Here is a 17936-nt window from a genome sequence, read left to right as displayed (position 1 = left end):
GATTTTCAAACGTGAGTATAGCCTTCAACTGTTCTTTAGACATTGGCTATTTCGTTTTCTAATGAGACTTTCCTTCTTGTACTGAGGGGTATCTTAGGTATATGTATCCGTTGCGGTCCTTTAAAGTAAAATCACATGTACCGGTCCATAGATAAATGGCTATCTTAACATTTATTTTTATTTTCCTTTTTTGTAGTGTCCTTTCAATAGTTTTACGGCAGTCAGAAAATCCTGGGAGTTAAGGGGTTAACAAAGCTGTGCATAGAATATATGACAGTGTGCGAAGGATTGTACAAAAACTACACTTGGGTAAACAGCTAGTAAGTTTAATATGAATTTAGTAATAAAGAGAACAGCATCAGCTGTTCCGTCCTTCTAGGGCTAGGTGCATCACACAGCTGTTCCGTCCTTCTGCGTAGTACTCGTCATTGATTCTAGTGGCATCACAAAGCTGTTTAGCCCGAGTTTCCTCTGGTCCGACAATATGTACACCAGACATGGTGTCAGAGCCAGAGGAAACTCATCAGTGAAACTAGGGGACACCTAGCTGCGATAACGTAGCTCTGGACGACGGACGGACAATTTTTGACAGATGGTCGTCGTCAGAGCTACGATTCCCTCCCATTGCTCGTAATGTAGCAAAACAGTGAACCTCGAAATTGCTACAAATAGCGGATATCGTTTAACTTTGGAGTAATAGTTTGTATAATTAAACATTTCTTATTCAATTTTGCAATGTATTAGCCTACCGTCTAATCTAGAAATCTTTAATTCGCATATTCTGATATCATACTGCTCGGAGTTGTCTCCGTGATCCGCCATGATACTTCTCGAAGAACTCTCGCGAGGATTCTAACCCAAATATGGAACCCGTGATCCATATATGGATGAAGCTACTACGATAAATAAATACATAATCAGAGATATTTAACCACTCTTTTGTAACTCTTGTGAAGAAAGCGAATCTTACTTTGCGTAATTAAATAATTTCAGAATGAATTGACCTTCCTTACCGAGATATATTACGCCGAATCTGTTTTTCTGTTGAAATCTCGCGGGAAACCTCATTAGCATCAATTTATTTTGATTTCCTTATAAGGAAATTGACCTTTACACTTGTATCAAAGATGGCGGTATGTTTGAACTGATATCTCCGTGTGTCTTGCTCGTTTTGGATTTTACTATTTATTGTCAAACATTTGAAGTAATGTGCAGGTTTGTTGCTTGAATATTCATAATAGATACCAGAATCATCAATTTACATGTTTTTTTTTTATCCGAGAAAAATGTTACCACTGCTAATACTGCCCGATGTGAATCACATCGGGGCTTGCTACACTATCGGCAATGGGAGGGACTTCATACCCTGCCGGAGAGCAGTGTAGGCAGGGTATGAATATTCGTTCTAGTGATTTCCTTGCCATCGCCCTAACTGTGACTTAACCGGATTTGACCTGTATTTGTATGGCGGCTGTCGTCGTGACCTAGATTTGTATGGCGGCTGTCTGTGAAACAGAAGACGCTTACTCTCATGAGCACCTGGTCTTATAATCCTTTTTAGGAATGTCTATGCAAATCTATATTTTTATTCATTATTGAAAAGGTTTTTAGTGTGAATTGTGGTTTCATTATTATGTCAATATATATTTTTTTCCCCGTTAGGCTTTAATTTACGATCGACTGTGGTTTCAAAAAGAAGGTAAAATATCTGATGAAAGCCGGAGTGCCAAGTGCTAGAAACTGGAAGACATTCAACAGAAGCCTAGGAGAGACGTACGTTTGACTTCTGTTAAAATCTACATTTTGATGTTTTTGATGTCACACACGGAAATTCTAAAAGCATACAATACACGATTACAGATGTATTGACAAAGATAGGCAGGCGATTTGGAAAAGTAAATGCGTTTATCATTTTGCCACAAAAATTTTGCGATAAGCGAGACAAAATTCTTCTGGTACAGGTAAGTCTCTTCTTTTGACAATTACAAGATACAGATATAAAAAAAAAAATCAAAGTAAGTAGGTGTGCATGAAATTCACGTCCATATACATATTACTTGTTCTAATATTTACGTTCACCTGAGAAAATTTATAATTAACATACATTATAAATGCACCTGTTCTCTTTCTGGTCAAGGCATTGCATTTTTTCATCGTGGTTGTCGTGAAAACGTTTTTATTTATATGTTTCGGACGATTTGCTGTCACTCTAATTAACCAAATATTCCTTGATCTTCTACAAGTAGATGTGAAAATAATTTTGCAAACAATAAAATTAGTAAGGTTATATGCAAGTATATTTTAATGGCAGATAAATGCGTCACACAAATAGGTATTTTTGGTCAGGTGTAGTTTCCTTGTGAAATATTCATAGATGTATAGGAGCGACAAAATGGTCTGCTAGTTTGAAATACAGCTGATACAAAAACTTTGATAACATGTAGCTAAAAAAATTATTTGCTACTAAAACGTGTAAATTGTAGCTGTGGAGTATACAGCAGAATATAAAACAATACAGATTACAAATAAATCAGTGATTTTGATTTTATTTTGAACCAAAACATAAAATGTTACAGACAAGCTGAAATAAAACAAAATAACCATCGTAGTGAAGTACATTCAGATTTAAACAAAAGATGATCACCCCAAAGACAAATATTTAAACATATAGTAAAGCTAGTTGTGACATGATCAAAGAGCAGATCTTTATTCAAATACATTTTTACTATAATGAGAGATACAATACAGTATACATGTACACACTATAATACATGACATTAATATGGGACAAAATTGCAGCTTTAACACATTTTCTGTTAAGTTTCAACCCAGCAAAACTTTGAAACATATATATTTCATTCATGTAGCATCTTTAAATGGCATATTCCACTTTATATCATATTTCCTTCCATCAAAAAAAAGATGTGATTACTGATATATAAAGGGATGTGCCATTACAAACAACTAAGGATTTGGTCCCCAATAACTCCATGGTGGAAAGAGCCGGACAGTTTAGAATGTGCCATGCTGTTATTGGACAATGGTTTAATACTAGTATCATATGTTTGGTTACCAGATCTATCTTTGGAATTCAAAAGAAATATAAGAACAACAAATACATAATTAATACAAAACTTAATCAATACAAATGTAGTAAGTAGACTAGTTCAATAGTATATAAAGACAACTTACTGTCTACATAAACCTTCATTCAAATAATAACAAACTTAACTGTTATTAAAGGAGATTCTTTGGATCAGACCGGAAAACATTTAACAAAATGACCAGAAAACAAAAATAATACTGAATGCAAAATAGAACAAAATCTCATCCATACAACCCTCTATTAGACATTTCCATTGATTTTTTGACAATATTCAACCAATTCTAAAACTAGTTACACATATTCTCCTCTATAAAATGCAACATTCTTTCCAGTCTCGTGAACTTTGACCTCGTATAAAAGCCCAGGCTCCAGATGTTTGGAGAGACTTTTCCAGATGAATACAGCAATATTTTCTGCTGTGCTATAAAAAAAAGATAAAGTATGAATTATTAGATGAGATGGTTAGCCAATTCACAATTTAGTTCAAAACTTTTTTCTTAACAATTGCAATTGACCTTTGACAATTTACAGCAATGACATTTGACCTTGAAAGAACTTTGCTGCAAAATGTTGATATTATGTCAATACTAATAGGTGAATCACAATCTCTGCAAAACTTGCCAGAATACAGCTAGACAAGCGTGAAGAATGATCCATATTTTTCTCTCCCACCTTTGGGTCTGTTTAAGAGATATGTGTAAGTTTTGTTTGTTTATTGTATTTGGACATTACCTGATAACATTTTTAAAGTAGGGTACATCTTTATCGACATTTTTGTGGTCCATTACATCCATTATCGCCATCTAAAACGAAATAAAAACATTTTTTGTCACAATAAAACACCAATTATGAAACATTTGTTTTGTATTTAAAGATGTAGTAATTGGTAAAACAAATGGAATACTCACGTTCATAAACTTTTTCAGGTCTGTCAAATTCATCACCATACCTGTGACAGGATCTACCTATCAAACAGAGTGTAAACAAATAATCAATATCTTCATCCCTGTGTGTATTACAGGTCAGGTAAGTGATCTGTTCCAGTGTTCACGTGCTGATGTAAACCGACAAACATGATTAAAATTGTGGATTCCTCACGACAGGTTAATATTTGTATCTTTCAATGTTGATTTAAGTTTTAATTATTTGAATGATATACATTCTTTATTGTTATGACCCCATATCTTTTCAAACAAACCTACCAATTGGCGAAAAGGAGTTTTAATCATGTGATCTTATTCTTAGTTTAAGCTTAAGACTGTACACCAGTGTTGTCACACGGGCAGAGGATATGACATGCACATACAGACACAAAGTACAGATACTAGGGCATGCATCGCTGAGAATCATTAAAGTTCAAATATTTAACAATTACTGATGGATGCCAAGTATAGACTTATACATAAACTATGAGATATTACAGTGAAAGCTCATTCCGTAGCTCTAGCTGGGCGATTAAGACATTCCCGTTTGTGCAATATATTAAGAAACAACCCAGGTTGGTGAACACTTTCGTAAAGTGTTTGACTCTCCTCTGCCATCAAGTCATCAGATTTTCCATCAATAAGCTGTGGGGAGTCGGAAAAAATTTGAATTTTTACTGAATTCGGTGGACAAACATAAAAAAGTTAAAAGGAAGACCATCAAAGAATTAATCAGTTTTTCAATTTTGGTGATGATTAACTAGATCTATTATGACTACCGAATGGTATATGATATGAAAAATCAAAATATCGTATAAATATTTCAATGTAAACCATGGATATGTTCACTGTGTAACGTGATAATAATTTGGATACTTACTGGACCTCGCAGAATCACCTCAACTGAAATACAGAGTACAGATTAAGCATAATGATTCAATATAGATTTATAGAAAAAACTACAACATATCATTATAATATAAAAAATATTTTGTCCTGTCGATCAGGCCTTCATTGGCAAAATCAAATGTATGTTTAAATCTATAAGACTAACATATGTAGTTCCAGCTACATGTCAACAACAACTAGTAGTACAAATGGTTCTGGTAATAAAACATGACGACAGACATATCGGTGCCAGATTTATTCTCAGCATCGAAATTACAATTATTGTACATATGTACAAATAAAAGAATGAAATACCTGAATAGTTATGTCCATGACCATTTGGGTTGTTACATTTTCCAAATATCTTTTTATTTTCTTCGTCACTAAGTTGTGTGCTAGAACAAAATCAAATTGTAGTTTAGGTTGAAATAAGTATTTTGTCCATAGTATTATAATAATGTTAGAAATTGGTGTCGTGACCAGGAATTCATAAAAAAAAATATTTCTGTTGTAAATATCATGTAAATACATAGTGCTGTAATACATTACACATTTGAAAAGAAATTGGAAAATTAAACCATATATATATATAGGTTCTCAATTTATAGAATACTTGATATATGCAGAAGCAACTGGGAAACTCATTGTTGATCATATGCTGATCCTATCAATGTTTAATAATATACTGCTAATTTTTTTCTTGACTGGATACAAGTGTGATCACAGTTAGTTTTTGATTCCATACTTTGGTCATTGCATATTTGATCCCATTAAAACTGGTGCCATGACCAGGATGATGCATAAAAAGTTAAAAGCAAACAGAATTTTTTTTTTTTTAAATTTCGGATTATGTTTTATTTTCTTCGTCACTAAATATAAGTTGTAACAAAATCATAAGCCAATAAAGTAAATAACATCCTTGATTGCAATATTGGATCAGTTGTATGCTAATCAAATAAAAAAATTGGTGTCGTGACCAGGATTTCATTTCTGGTGTATACAATATATGGTTCTGTAGTACTTAATGAGTTTTACAGGAAATTGGTAACTTAAACATGCTGATGACTCCAATGCTGATTCTATCAATGTTTAGTAACATACTACTCACTAGTTTGATTACAATTAGTCTTTGATTCTATTCTTGGTTAATTGTATATTTGATTCTATTAAAAACTGGTGACGTGACCAGGATGCGCATAATAGCAAACAGAAAAAAATGAGACAAAAAAAACCCAGCAATATGCTTTTACTATCAGCATTTAATTCCAGCACCTTCTAAAACTACGAAGTTAATTGCTTTTACATGTTGAAAGAATATCCTACAGGTCATTATTATGTACATATTTTTCTTTGGAGAGTTTAGAAGTTTCTTTTTCTAATTCTGACAGAGATATTATTTGCCATGTCAAAATGAACTGCATATTTCATTCAAATATCTTTCAGATATTTAAAATTACTTCTTAACTATATAATGAATAAATAATACTGTAAACCAATTTACTTTAACAGTGACTGAATTTCGCGTTTTCATAACTAACTACTACTTTTTGATGTGATTTAATTTCACAATTTACTCTACCCGTGAAAGTAAGTTGGTTTACAGTATTTTAATAAGTATTTGTTAGAAAATAAGAGTTTGAATAAAATCCCTTTCACACTCATTTCAGGTTGTCTTTTTCCTACACAATTTGAAAAAGGCTTGCTTCCATCTACAGCATCATGTTATTTATCAACAGGTTTAAAGTGTCCGCTATTACAGCCTTTCTGAGGATGTGGTTAGTAACATGTATATAGTACATACTCAGATGACAGGGCTATCCTTCTTAAAGCCTCAATTAGTATTAAAATGATTTGTCACCGACTCACTGTCAAGAACTACATACTTTGAATTACATAACATTGCAACTGTTTGAGACTTTAACTTGATAATTTTTCTAATATCATAGAAAATATCCATTTTTATCCCCGATATATGCATGTACACTGCTTGAATGAGTTTTAGCCATTAACAGTGTACATTAAGCTGACTTCAACATTGATTGATCAAGGTCATAGGGGTCAGTTACAGTTATGTTATGAAATATTTAAGGTTTAATATTATCATTTTGAGGATTACGTGTACAGGTAACAGCTTGACATACAGAAATATTGATTGTTACAAAATTAAATTGATGTTATTCAACATAAAGCTCTTAATATAGCTCTAGACACAATTACAAACACACCATCAATAAGTGAATTAGTGGAAGCAGGTGAGATGCCACTTTATCTTAGAAGGAAAAAAATGAATTCTTAAATATTGGTCTAGAATTATGACACTGGGTCCAAACTTTCCACCAAACAAATTAGTCTCTGAGTCTGATGCCAGTAAACGGTCTACTGTCTATTCTGTGATAATGAAGAAACAATAGATCTTTTTTTTCCATGTCAGAAACATAAAATTGCTAGGGCAGAATTTTTCAAGGACGAAACAAAATCAAATTCCTATAGCCTCAACAAATCAACTACCAGCCTCACAGGTGAAAAAGAATATCATCCATTATATTATACTAAAATATCTAAAATCAATAAATTATGTACAGAGAATATAGCCAGAATATATTTATAGTGGTATTTGATATTGAAGACTCCGGATAAAGTAAAGAACACAGTAGGGCCTCTCTAGATCTGTTGATAATCTGGAACCTGAGATACAGTACATCATATATATGCACACTTAGGAGCTACGGTACCCAGGAGACTGAACCAGGGTGGATTACTTCCCCTTTTAATAAGTGTATATTCAGATGCCCTGAGGTCGCCTCCTCTGTGCTCCACACTGATAACAAATATCCACATACTTAGCAGTTGCATCACCCTGCTAATAGTAACATGGTATTTGTTATCAAAGTCTATTCCATGAGAGACACAGACTGACAGTATAGAAATATCAGGCACCTGTGACACAATACAATGCAGCAATATGCCTACATATTATATGCACTGACTAAGTTACTCCTCCCAATAAAAGATATCCATATTCTCATCAGTTGTGTCGTCCCTGGGTGGCCGAGTCACTCATAGCAGGGAGTACATGACTTGGCCACACCAGGGTGACCCAACTGCTGAGTATATGGGTATCTACGTAATACAGTCAGTGTTGTGTCACAGGCTCCTGATATCCTTATATGTGTCCCTAATGGTTGTCGGGCTGCTGATCCAGAAAAACTACAAATTAAATCATTGTACTACAGAGTGGGTAATACAGTCAGTGTTGTGTCACAGGCTCCTGATATCCTTATATGTGTCCCTAATGGTTGTCGGGCTGCTGATCCAGAAAAACTACAAATTAAATCATTGTACTACAGAGTGGGTAATACAGTCAGTGTTGTGTCACAGGCTCCTGATATCCTTATATGTGTCCCTAATGGTTGTCGGGCTGCTGATCCAGAAAAACTACAAATTAAATCATTGTACTACAGAGTGGGTAATACAGTCAGTGTTGTGTCACAGGCTCCTGATATCCTTATATGTGTCCCTAATGGTTGTCGGGCTGCTGATCCAGAAAAACTACAAATTAAATCATTGTGGTAGAGTCATATATGCCCTGTTGATCAAGGGTAATTACAAATTACAGACAGGTAGTGGTACACAAAGAACCTGATTCCAACATACCTAGTTTTGCTATTAATGACCTTGAAATAGCATACTGATTCGGTGTGATCATTGCATACATATAAGATCAACGATTTAAACTTAAAAGTATATATGATAAGCAAGTTTTACAAGGACATAATCATGACAGCACCAACAGGCCTGTTTCTCCCAAGAAACAAAAACCGATGCGGATAGCATGCATCTAACCACTCACCTCAGATCTTCACCTGAGGTTATGTGGCCGGTGCTCTAACCCAGTATATGATAAGCAAGTTTTACAGGGAAATGTCAGCTGTCCTGTCCCTGATATGTGTACTGCATTACTAAATAAAGGTATTCAGAACATGAATATTCATTCAAAAAGTTATATAACTATATATATCATGCCAGCTAGGACATGTGGTTGACCTGAAGCAGCCATTAACTGTAATCATAATTTTCCTACTCATCATAATTGGATGTTAATTAATACAGTGTAGATTCGGTATACTCTTTGATGTCAACATCTGTGACCAACAGAAACATAAAATTTGAATAACCAGCATACTGATGCAAGAATATATAGATAATATAAAACTGCATGTTGCTGATAAGTAAATTCCAGAAGTGTTCAACTAATTATAAATGATAACTAGGTCGGTAGGCGAAAATAAGTGAGACAAGTTTTAATTGTAAATAGCTATATAGTACTGTAATCGCAAGTTGAGGGTCGCAGGTTTACCATGTGAACAGCCAGGGTCATTTTGAGGCAGGGTCTCCTTGTAGATGGCGACTACCTCACTTGCCAACATACAGGAGGCCAGGCTTAGTTTTATGCTATCCAGAGCAATTAGGATAGAGCCTTACCCAAGGACATGATCATGACAGCACCAATAGGCCCGTTTCTCCCAAGAAACAAAAACCGATGCGCATAGGATGCATCTAACTGTGGTTATGTGGCCGGTGCTCTAACCCAGTGGATCAGGCACACTACTCACTTTCCAGTTACGCAATTAAGTTATTAATGAATTTGATGTAAAAAAATCCATAATGGATAAAATTCTTACTTATGTGTATGTGTTGATGAGACCTGCACTGATAAACTGTGATTGGTAGAAATATGATATAAGAACTGTCAACAGTCAAATGATAACAGATCAGTTTACTAACAACCTAATAATTGATGAAAGCCACTGCATGCAGGCAATAGATATAGACTATGAAAGCTGTGAAGAATATCTCATTAAAATGATACTGTAATTTTAATATTATGTGTCATTGCCTACTTAAGCATCATTATCATGTGTTATTTACTTGTAAATATAATTTTAGTTAGTGTAGGATTTTGTCCAGTTAGTTTCGTATTTGCCATTTTCCTGGCTCTACTTTAAAATTTAATGCTGCCTCGTTTTCAATTTACATGTACTTATTAGGATAAAGCTGCTTACAGATGCTTCTGTAGTTAAAATATTGATAATTTGCTTACCTGCCCGCATATCCATTAGAAATCATTAAGGCTAAGGCATGCTTGCTTATGCTTTTGATCCCACTTTGTTCTGCAGTTTTTTTTTATGTAATTGTTTTTTTCTTAATGTACAAAATGGTAAATGATTCTAAAAACTCTAAAGTTTCACAATTATCAGTTATTATTACAAGTTTGAACACTGTCATTGTCATACAGTGTAGCTAGGTGAACAATATAACCAAATTAATGTATTTAACAACTGCCTTGCATTCATTTGTTCTGTAGAAACAAAAGTGAAACATAACATGATAATTAGAAATTCGTGTTTAAACGATAATTGATTCTAAACACTTATTATAAACCTAACTTTTATAGTACATGTACATTGTATGCACATTGTCCTCAACTAGTGTAAATTACATACAAACAAGAAATCTTAAAAAAATAAGATAACCGGCAAAGTTGACATAGATATATATAAATTATACATTTCGATTTTTTTTATTCTTTCATAACAGAATTAAAAAATCAAGCTATTGGAAGAAAATGGATCGTAAGACACTCCCGTATCGCTTAGACTAAAAATAGTAAAACAGACACTCACCTGTGTAACCTATGACATGCAGAAAATGATTCCGTTCTGCTGATGTACACAATCGGATTTGTCTCTTGTATCGTTCCATTCATCTTGAAATGTGAGTCCTGCCGTCATATAACTCTACGAACATGCAAACCGATGGCAAAAAAAACTCTAGTTGACATACGTGCATGGCAAGATTTATAACCTCCTTCGTCTGCAGGAATTCCTCTATTATATAAGGAGGGATCTGATTGGCTGATATGTATTCCTTCTTATTTCCGGTAATCCCGAACTGACTTCCGCGATGCGTTTGTTGGGGTTGTTGCTGTCGATATTCTGATGGATTTGACGTCTTCCATGGTGAAATGGATTGTGTTAACTCTTTTAACTCTATCAAGTCTTCCTTGTTTAGATACTTCAACTAATGGTATATACATTTGTGTACTGTTTAAATTGAAACTTTGAAATTAGGGCTTAGTAAACCACTATAGTATTAGCAGACTACATTTGTACTTTGAATATGTAGATTCTAGTTAAATATCTGCCTGTCTGCCACAAGCTATAAAGTTAGTGATTATTGCCAGATTGGTTGGCGCTTTGTACCCTTGCAATGCTAATATATATACATGGATAGGCTAACAGATAGACAGACGGGGGAAGGTTAACCTTATAATATATGGATATATACAAATATAGTGAGTTTCTATTTTGGGTAATAGTCAAGCAGAATTCGTGCACTTGTGCCTTAATTCCTTTTGATAATTTTGTTATTTTAGGAAACAATGTGGGTCCCACTCCTACCGGAGCTTCGCTTCAACTACAAATAAATGATACAACTTCAAACTCTGTTGGACCGTCTTCTGAAGACCAAACTACTTCTGGGGGTCAAAACGACTTCTGCCCCGATGATGTTGAGTGTCACAAACTAGGATCAGAATGCATTGATTGTAACCTTGACAATAATTGTCATTATGGACATAAAGAGACAGCTCAGTGTACTGTGAAGAGTGGAATTACTTGCACAGTAAGCTGCTTTATACCTCACTTACATTTCAGTTTATGATGCAGTACATCTCCCATATAAACTGCATAGGTGTCAATCACCCTGGATTACACAGGGTAGCCCCGAAAAATCATTAAAATTTCCCCTAAATCCTCATTAGGTACAGTCTCCGGTAATCGGGGTTAAATTTATTTCGGATTTAAGCAGTTATCCCTCATAAAACCCTGAAAAATCATTAAAATTTCCCCTTAATCCTGATTTGGTACATCTCCGGAATCAGGGTTAAAATTATCTCTGGTTTTTATGCAGTTATCCAAGAATTCAAAGTCGTTTAGCTATAGGTACCCAGTTATTTCGGTACTTCCGGAAGTTGTTTCGGTACTTTGCGAAAGTCATTTCGGTACTTACAAAAGTAGTTTCGGTACTTGAATATAAGTCTTATTTTTGACCAATAATGAATGTCTTAAGACCATGTTTTGACAATTGTAATGCTAATTTTATGTTTTTATTTTCATATTCATCCTTCCTATGAAAAAACAGCTAACAATAAATACAGAACAGTTAACAGTAAAACACTCATTCATCTTCTATATGTTACACTCATTCATCTTCTATACGTTACACTCATTCATCTTCTATATGTTACACTCATTCATCTTCTATACGTTACACTCATTCATCTTCTATACGTTACACTCACTCATCTTCTATACGTTACACTCATTCATCTTCTATACGTTACACTCATTCATCTTCTATACGTTACACTCATTCATCTTCTATACGTTACACTCATTCATCTTCTATACGTTACACTCATTCATTTTCTATACGTTACACCCATTCATCTTCTATACGTTACACTCATTCATCTTCTATACGTTACACTCATTCATCTTCAATACGTTACACTCATTCATCTTCTATTCGTTTTATAACAAAATATCTATTCTTTCTCTCTCAAACGGCTGTAGTCATCTCTGTTGATTCATATAAAACAACTTGCTAAATATATCGGGACGTATATCTAACATGTTTAACCAATAAAATAAATTGCTAAATATACCGGGAGGTATATATAACATGTTAAAGTAAACCAATAAAATAAATTGCTAAGTATATTGAGACATATATATAACATGTAAAATTCAACAAACTAAATTGCTAAGTATATCGGGACGTATATATAACATGTAAAATTCAACAAACTAAATTGCTAAGTATATCGGGACGGATAATAAGTTAAATCAATAAAATAGATTGCTGAATATATCAAATTGTACTCACCACTTCCACAGATCAGGTGCTGCCATCTGCTGCATGCGTCACACTGTATTGCTTCTTGCCTAGGCCGAACAATGGTGTCGCATTCGGTGCACATATCAGCCGATGCCACGATGCCATAATTGATAATTTTGAGAGTGATACTCTCATTTTTATGACAAGTTGGTAATTATTTCGAGCTACTTTGATCTACTCAGTTAAGAAAACAACCGTTTTGCGACAGGATCACGTTTGAAGTGTGATGTGCGTGATTGTATAAACAAATCAGACGGTAAGGTAAACGTTAAATAAACAACCAACAACCAGTTAATTATCATTATTTAATATCACAATGAAATACCGAAACAACTCTTAAAGTACCGAAACAGCTTTTAAAAATGTCGAACTGACCTTGGAAAAGTACCGAAACAACTTTTTTTTAAAGTATGAAACGACCAGGTACCGAAACGACTATATCCCGTTATCCGACATATTTAAAACTCCTGAAAACCAACACACTTTGACCCTGGCCTGATTATGTAAACAAGACCTGCATCACCTGTTATAGTTACATTAGCTGTCCTGGGCTTGCGCTTGGTGAGAGGGAAGTCTAACACTGGTCATATCTGTCATTAAGAATTACAATGCTAGCTGTAAGTACTTGGCTAGCGTTTGTACTGCCGTTATCTCAATACTACAAAAAGTTGTAAACGGTCCCAAACATCTGGATTTCAATTTGGGTCAGAATGAAAATAAAACTGTTTATGCCACAATAGAGCTAATAGTGATAGTTTAATCGATTTGTGTTTAATTATTTTTTTTTTTTAGTAGTGAAAGGGAGATAATTTGACAAATTTATTTAGAATACATGTACATGTATCTAATAAGTTAAGCTGTCTCTTGTAAAAATAAACAAAAAGTTAACTTTTGTATAATAGTTGCAGAATTTTAGTGACTACATGTATATTATAAATGATTCACTAAATACAGTTCCTCTCTATAAAATTAATTGAAATATTTTCTAAAGAAACCGATTATTTGCTTTTATTCTTTGCTTAATTTATTCTTCAAATTTACCATTGTTGTTGAATTTAAATACCAAAATGTACTTATAAATAACCTGAGGTATATACATTGCTACACAAGCCATGTTTATGTGGAACATCTGGAACCCCTTGTAATGCGGCAAAAATGTCACAGATTATTTTACACTCTCATTTTGGATGTGGAATGAGGGAGATCACTCTTATGGGATGTTTCAGAGGTTGACATGTATATGCCTCTGTCGTCCAATGTCAACCTTTTCCCTTCATCTCTATATTGTAATGCATTTTGTTAATAGTTTCAAGAAGATTAGTGATTTATTTCAGGGAAAGAAGACCTTCAGCCTTCAGTATGAATGCAAGTACTGTTACCAAGTGGACCCGTCTCTTTACACATGTAACTCTTCCTCCAGCTGTACGGTCGTAACAGCACCAAGACAGACATTCATCGCCAAATGTCAAGTGAAGAGCGAGATTATCTGCCTGGGTAAGTGGAGATAAGTTATGAAGACAATCATATAAAAATGAAATGTTTCGAGAATAACAGGAAAAGTTGTTAATTATAGCATTAGATATAATTACATGTATGGATGATCTTTAATACAATTTTCATGTAGAAATTCATCTTAACTGAGTCAAAAATTGATTAATAGTGATCATTTAAGTGATGAAAATATGATTTTCCTATGGTATGTGCTTCGATTAGGTATGTGCCGGAAATGAATTTTCAATCCAAGGCAAATATTTATGTGCATGTGCAAAGTCTATTTCAATAATCACAGGTAACAGACAATTTCACAAGTCTCTCCCTGTAACTGGACAAGTGGATACAAATGGTCTACTGCTCTATTACTCAGGTGAGAAAACTCTTGTTTCATTATCATATTGGAAAACACAAATGCATTATGCATACTGTATGCCTATATTGCCATTCATTAATTTTGTAGTACCCTTTTTAACAACTTGTTATCCCCTAGTGACGTAAAGTCAGGAGATATATAGGGAAGCTCCTGTAGTACATAACACCTTTATTTGTGAACCCCAGCTTCAGTCAGATTCAGTGAGTGTTGTTTTCATCAGGTTTAAGTATGCTGTACTGGTATATACCTGTAATATCCTTGTCTGATGCAAATTATCTAGTTTAATTCCCACCAAAGATGTTTTAATGAGAAAAATAAAGCCGTTTTCATGACAATGAGATTCTGTTTGCTTTGTATTTAGTGTGACACTGGGTGGATTTGGTGTAGACCGGTTCTACCTCGGACTTTGGAGAGAAGGGATTGGTAAACTATTCAGTTTTGGTGGTCTCGGTGTGTGGACTCTTGTGGATGTCATTCTCATTGCCATAGGCTATGTGGGCCCTTCAGATGGATCACTCTACATATGAACATTATGTCCAGCTATATCAGATCAGTTAGTCAAATTGGGTGCTCAAAATAACTTTCCAAAAAAGATTAAATTTTTTTTTAAATTTACAAATATTATAGATTGATCGTTACCAGGTGAAATAATTGAAATACATGTACATGTACCAAGGTTATGATAACATTCCTTCATTCTCTACAAAGCACAGTGATACTGAATCATTATATTAAGTAATTTAATCAGAATAATATCTCAAGACACGAGATAATACAATTATCTGTTGATAACACAAAAAACAACTATATGCAATGTCGATATGTAGTAAAATGATCCTGAATAATTATTTCAGAAGATTTGTGCAATAGAGCAAGTTTAACATACCTGAAACATTTTCTATTCAAGGTTGTTGACTTTAAGTAGCCAGGTAATATATATGTAACTGTTTTAATTTTGGGAGAAAACTGAAGTCAACAGCAAAGTCAACAGGAAAATCTCATATGGTTAGCAGGTGACTAATTATAGACCAACTTTTCATCCTTTTGTGGAATATCCACTCTCCCACTGGCCCATTCTAAGTTTGATGCAGCAAAGTCAAATGAGATTTCAGTTATACACCATGTATATGTATGGAATATACATGTAGTGAACTGAAGATGTGGCATTGTGCATTGCCAATCCTAGAAATAGGCCTGCCATAAAGTCTTCTGAGGTAGCTCAGAAGGCAGAACATCTGACTAATGCAAACTCATGTTAAGAGCCATTATGATTGTCTTGTCAATACACTTGCATCAATGACTGGATTGCTTGTGACAGGTTTCCCTGTATTATGCAAGTGAGGTAGTCACCAACTACTACAAGGTGGCCAAACTTTCACTGACCCTGGCTGTTTGGGGTGATAAACACAAACATGCAAACATGAGAATTGGTGAGAGTTCCAACAGATAAATTGGTCGAGACTACAGTTTCGTGTAAATCCTCATTGAAGCTCCCAAGGCCTGTGCCAACACATAGCTGGTTTATCATTGAAAATGGTATATTGAAATGTATACAAACAAATAATGGTCAAAATTCTGTGATAAGAATATTTCATTGTGTACATGTAAGACCTGTTATGAGAAATTTTGTGTTTTTAATTGAAATCATTCGGACTAATAAGGTCCACACTCTGCAGAGTTAAGTGTATGTGAGTGAGAATTAGCTTTACTGAGTGGAGAGACAAATGATTAAGCAGAATGTGAGAGCAGAATTCTTGATGGAAGGTGTGTTGTTTAGATCGAGTTTGCTGCAAGTATGTCAGCCATTAAAGGCCCTATTTGCTTGTGCATATTTTGAAAATATATAATTTTTTTTTTTAGGTCACCCGAGACGAAGTCTCAGTTGACCTACTGCAATTGCCTTTTGTCCGTCGTCGTCCGTCATGCTTCGTAAACAATTTACATTTTCAACTTCTTCTCAATTACCAACAGGCCCAGAGACCTGATATTGGGTGTGTAGCATGCTGGGATGAAGGGCTACCAAGTTTGTAAAATGGATGACCTTGACCTTCATTCAAGGTCACAGGGCCCAAATATGCTAAAATATATACCAAAACTCAGTTGACCGTTAAGGCCCATGGGCCTCTTGTTTTGTTTTGGTATATGTTTTAAAAAACTGAAGATCATAATTGATAAATGATATTTTACCATGACATTTCAATTAAATGCTACACTTCACCATTGCATAAAACAGTTTGTTTTAGCCTAGGTAATAATAATTTTGCCAAAGTATACTTTACTACAAATGATAACTTTATAGTTACCATCTATGATCAAACATTGACAGCTTTAACATCAAAATTAAACTCATATTTAAGTTTCTGTTATGTTAACTTGAACTCGGCAACTGTTTCCGTCCTTCAATAGTAGACATTTCTGATGTTGTTAACAATTCTTCAATCCTCTGAAAAATGCAAATTGTTGATGAAATAATCATGTCAGGCTGATTTGTAAGTATCCTTATAATTTATGAGTGTGTAAATTTGTATATGAATAAATGAAAATGTGTGAAAAGTGTGTGATAAATGTCATGAATATCTTAATAAACTTGTGTTGTAAGTTAACATTGAACTGTGTGTGTTATCATTCACTATGATAGTAAAGGGGCTAACTCTGATGTCTTGTCCATCTGTTTACAATGACATTATTTCTACTGATCTTTACCAAATGATGAATGAATGACAAGCTTGATCAATTTGTGATTCTACTTTTTGTTAATGTTGTAAAACCTTTTACTTTGGTAAATGTACTATGTACCTGGTGATGTACCGACATCTTTAAGGTTTCAGGAGGATCTTATTACTGTGCCTGTATTTCATCTGTCAAGTTCATGTTCAGTTGTTTCTACTGGGTTACAAGAAATAGCCTTAGTTTGCACAAAAGTTTGAAAAGTAGGTAAATTTAGTTTTGATTGGATTATTTTATGTTGTATTAACACAATGAAATATTTCAGCAAATTAGTCCCATACCAGATGTAGGCCAAAGGTCAAAATGTAGGTCAGAGTGACCTAGGTGACGAATGGCTAAAGTATCAATTTCTAGTGGCAAGATATGACGAGATAGATCCCAGACAAGCTTTTTCTTTGATAAAGGTCAAAGGTTAAAATGTAGGTTATAGTGTCCTACTGTTGGTACATGTACAGTACATGCA

The 17936-nt window shown here is 34.2% G+C and overlaps 2 protein-coding genes across 2 annotated transcripts; one reads left to right on the top strand and one right to left on the bottom strand.

Moving 5' to 3' along the window:
* Positions 1 to 2526: 2526 nt before the first annotated feature.
* On the bottom strand, positions 2527 to 10824 carry LOC117334439 (6-pyruvoyl tetrahydrobiopterin synthase-like). The gene is made up of 6 exons (XM_033894068.1): positions 10602 to 10824; positions 5233 to 5312; positions 4910 to 4932; positions 4015 to 4071; positions 3839 to 3909; positions 2527 to 3527 (listed from the first exon to the last, which is right to left on the bottom strand). Exons 1-6 carry the CDS (start codon positions 10682 to 10684, stop codon positions 3398 to 3400), a joined length of 444 nt encoding a protein of 147 aa, XP_033749959.1. The 5' UTR covers positions 10685 to 10824; the 3' UTR covers positions 2527 to 3397.
* A 28-nt stretch (positions 10825 to 10852) lies between these two features.
* LOC117334437 (TM2 domain-containing protein 3-like) lies at positions 10853 to 17351 on the top strand. Its single transcript, XM_033894067.1, is given in 6 exon segments — positions 10853 to 11004; positions 11354 to 11601; positions 14214 to 14373; positions 14669 to 14692; positions 14695 to 14743; positions 15108 to 17351. Coding segments are annotated over 6 exon segments (735 nt in total). The 5' UTR covers positions 10853 to 10916; the 3' UTR covers positions 15274 to 17351.
* Positions 17352 to 17936: the final 585 nt, after the last annotated feature.

This window comes from Pecten maximus, chromosome 9 (genome assembly GCF_902652985.1).
Source record: "Pecten maximus chromosome 9, xPecMax1.1, whole genome shotgun sequence".
Taxonomy (NCBI): Eukaryota; Metazoa; Mollusca; class Bivalvia; order Pectinida; family Pectinidae; genus Pecten; species Pecten maximus.
The sequence above is the reverse complement of the archived record's forward strand: the minus strand, read 5'-3'. Positions and strand labels throughout refer to the sequence as shown.

What these genes read in the sequence shown, in the direction of transcription:
- LOC117334439 (XM_033894068.1), bottom strand. Translation starts at nt 10,684, where the DNA reads ATGAATGGAACGATACAAGAGACAAATCCGATTGTGTACATCAGCAGA. An exon ending in TCATGGACATAACTATTCAG is followed by an intron (nt 4,933 to 5,232) that starts GTATTTCATTCT and finishes TCTGTATTTCAG; the next exon opens with TTGAGGTGATTCTGCGAGGT. An exon ending in ACCTGAAAAAGTTTATGAAC is followed by an intron (nt 3,910 to 4,014) that starts GTGAGTATTCCA and finishes ATTTCGTTTTAG; the next exon opens with ATGGCGATAATGGATGTAAT.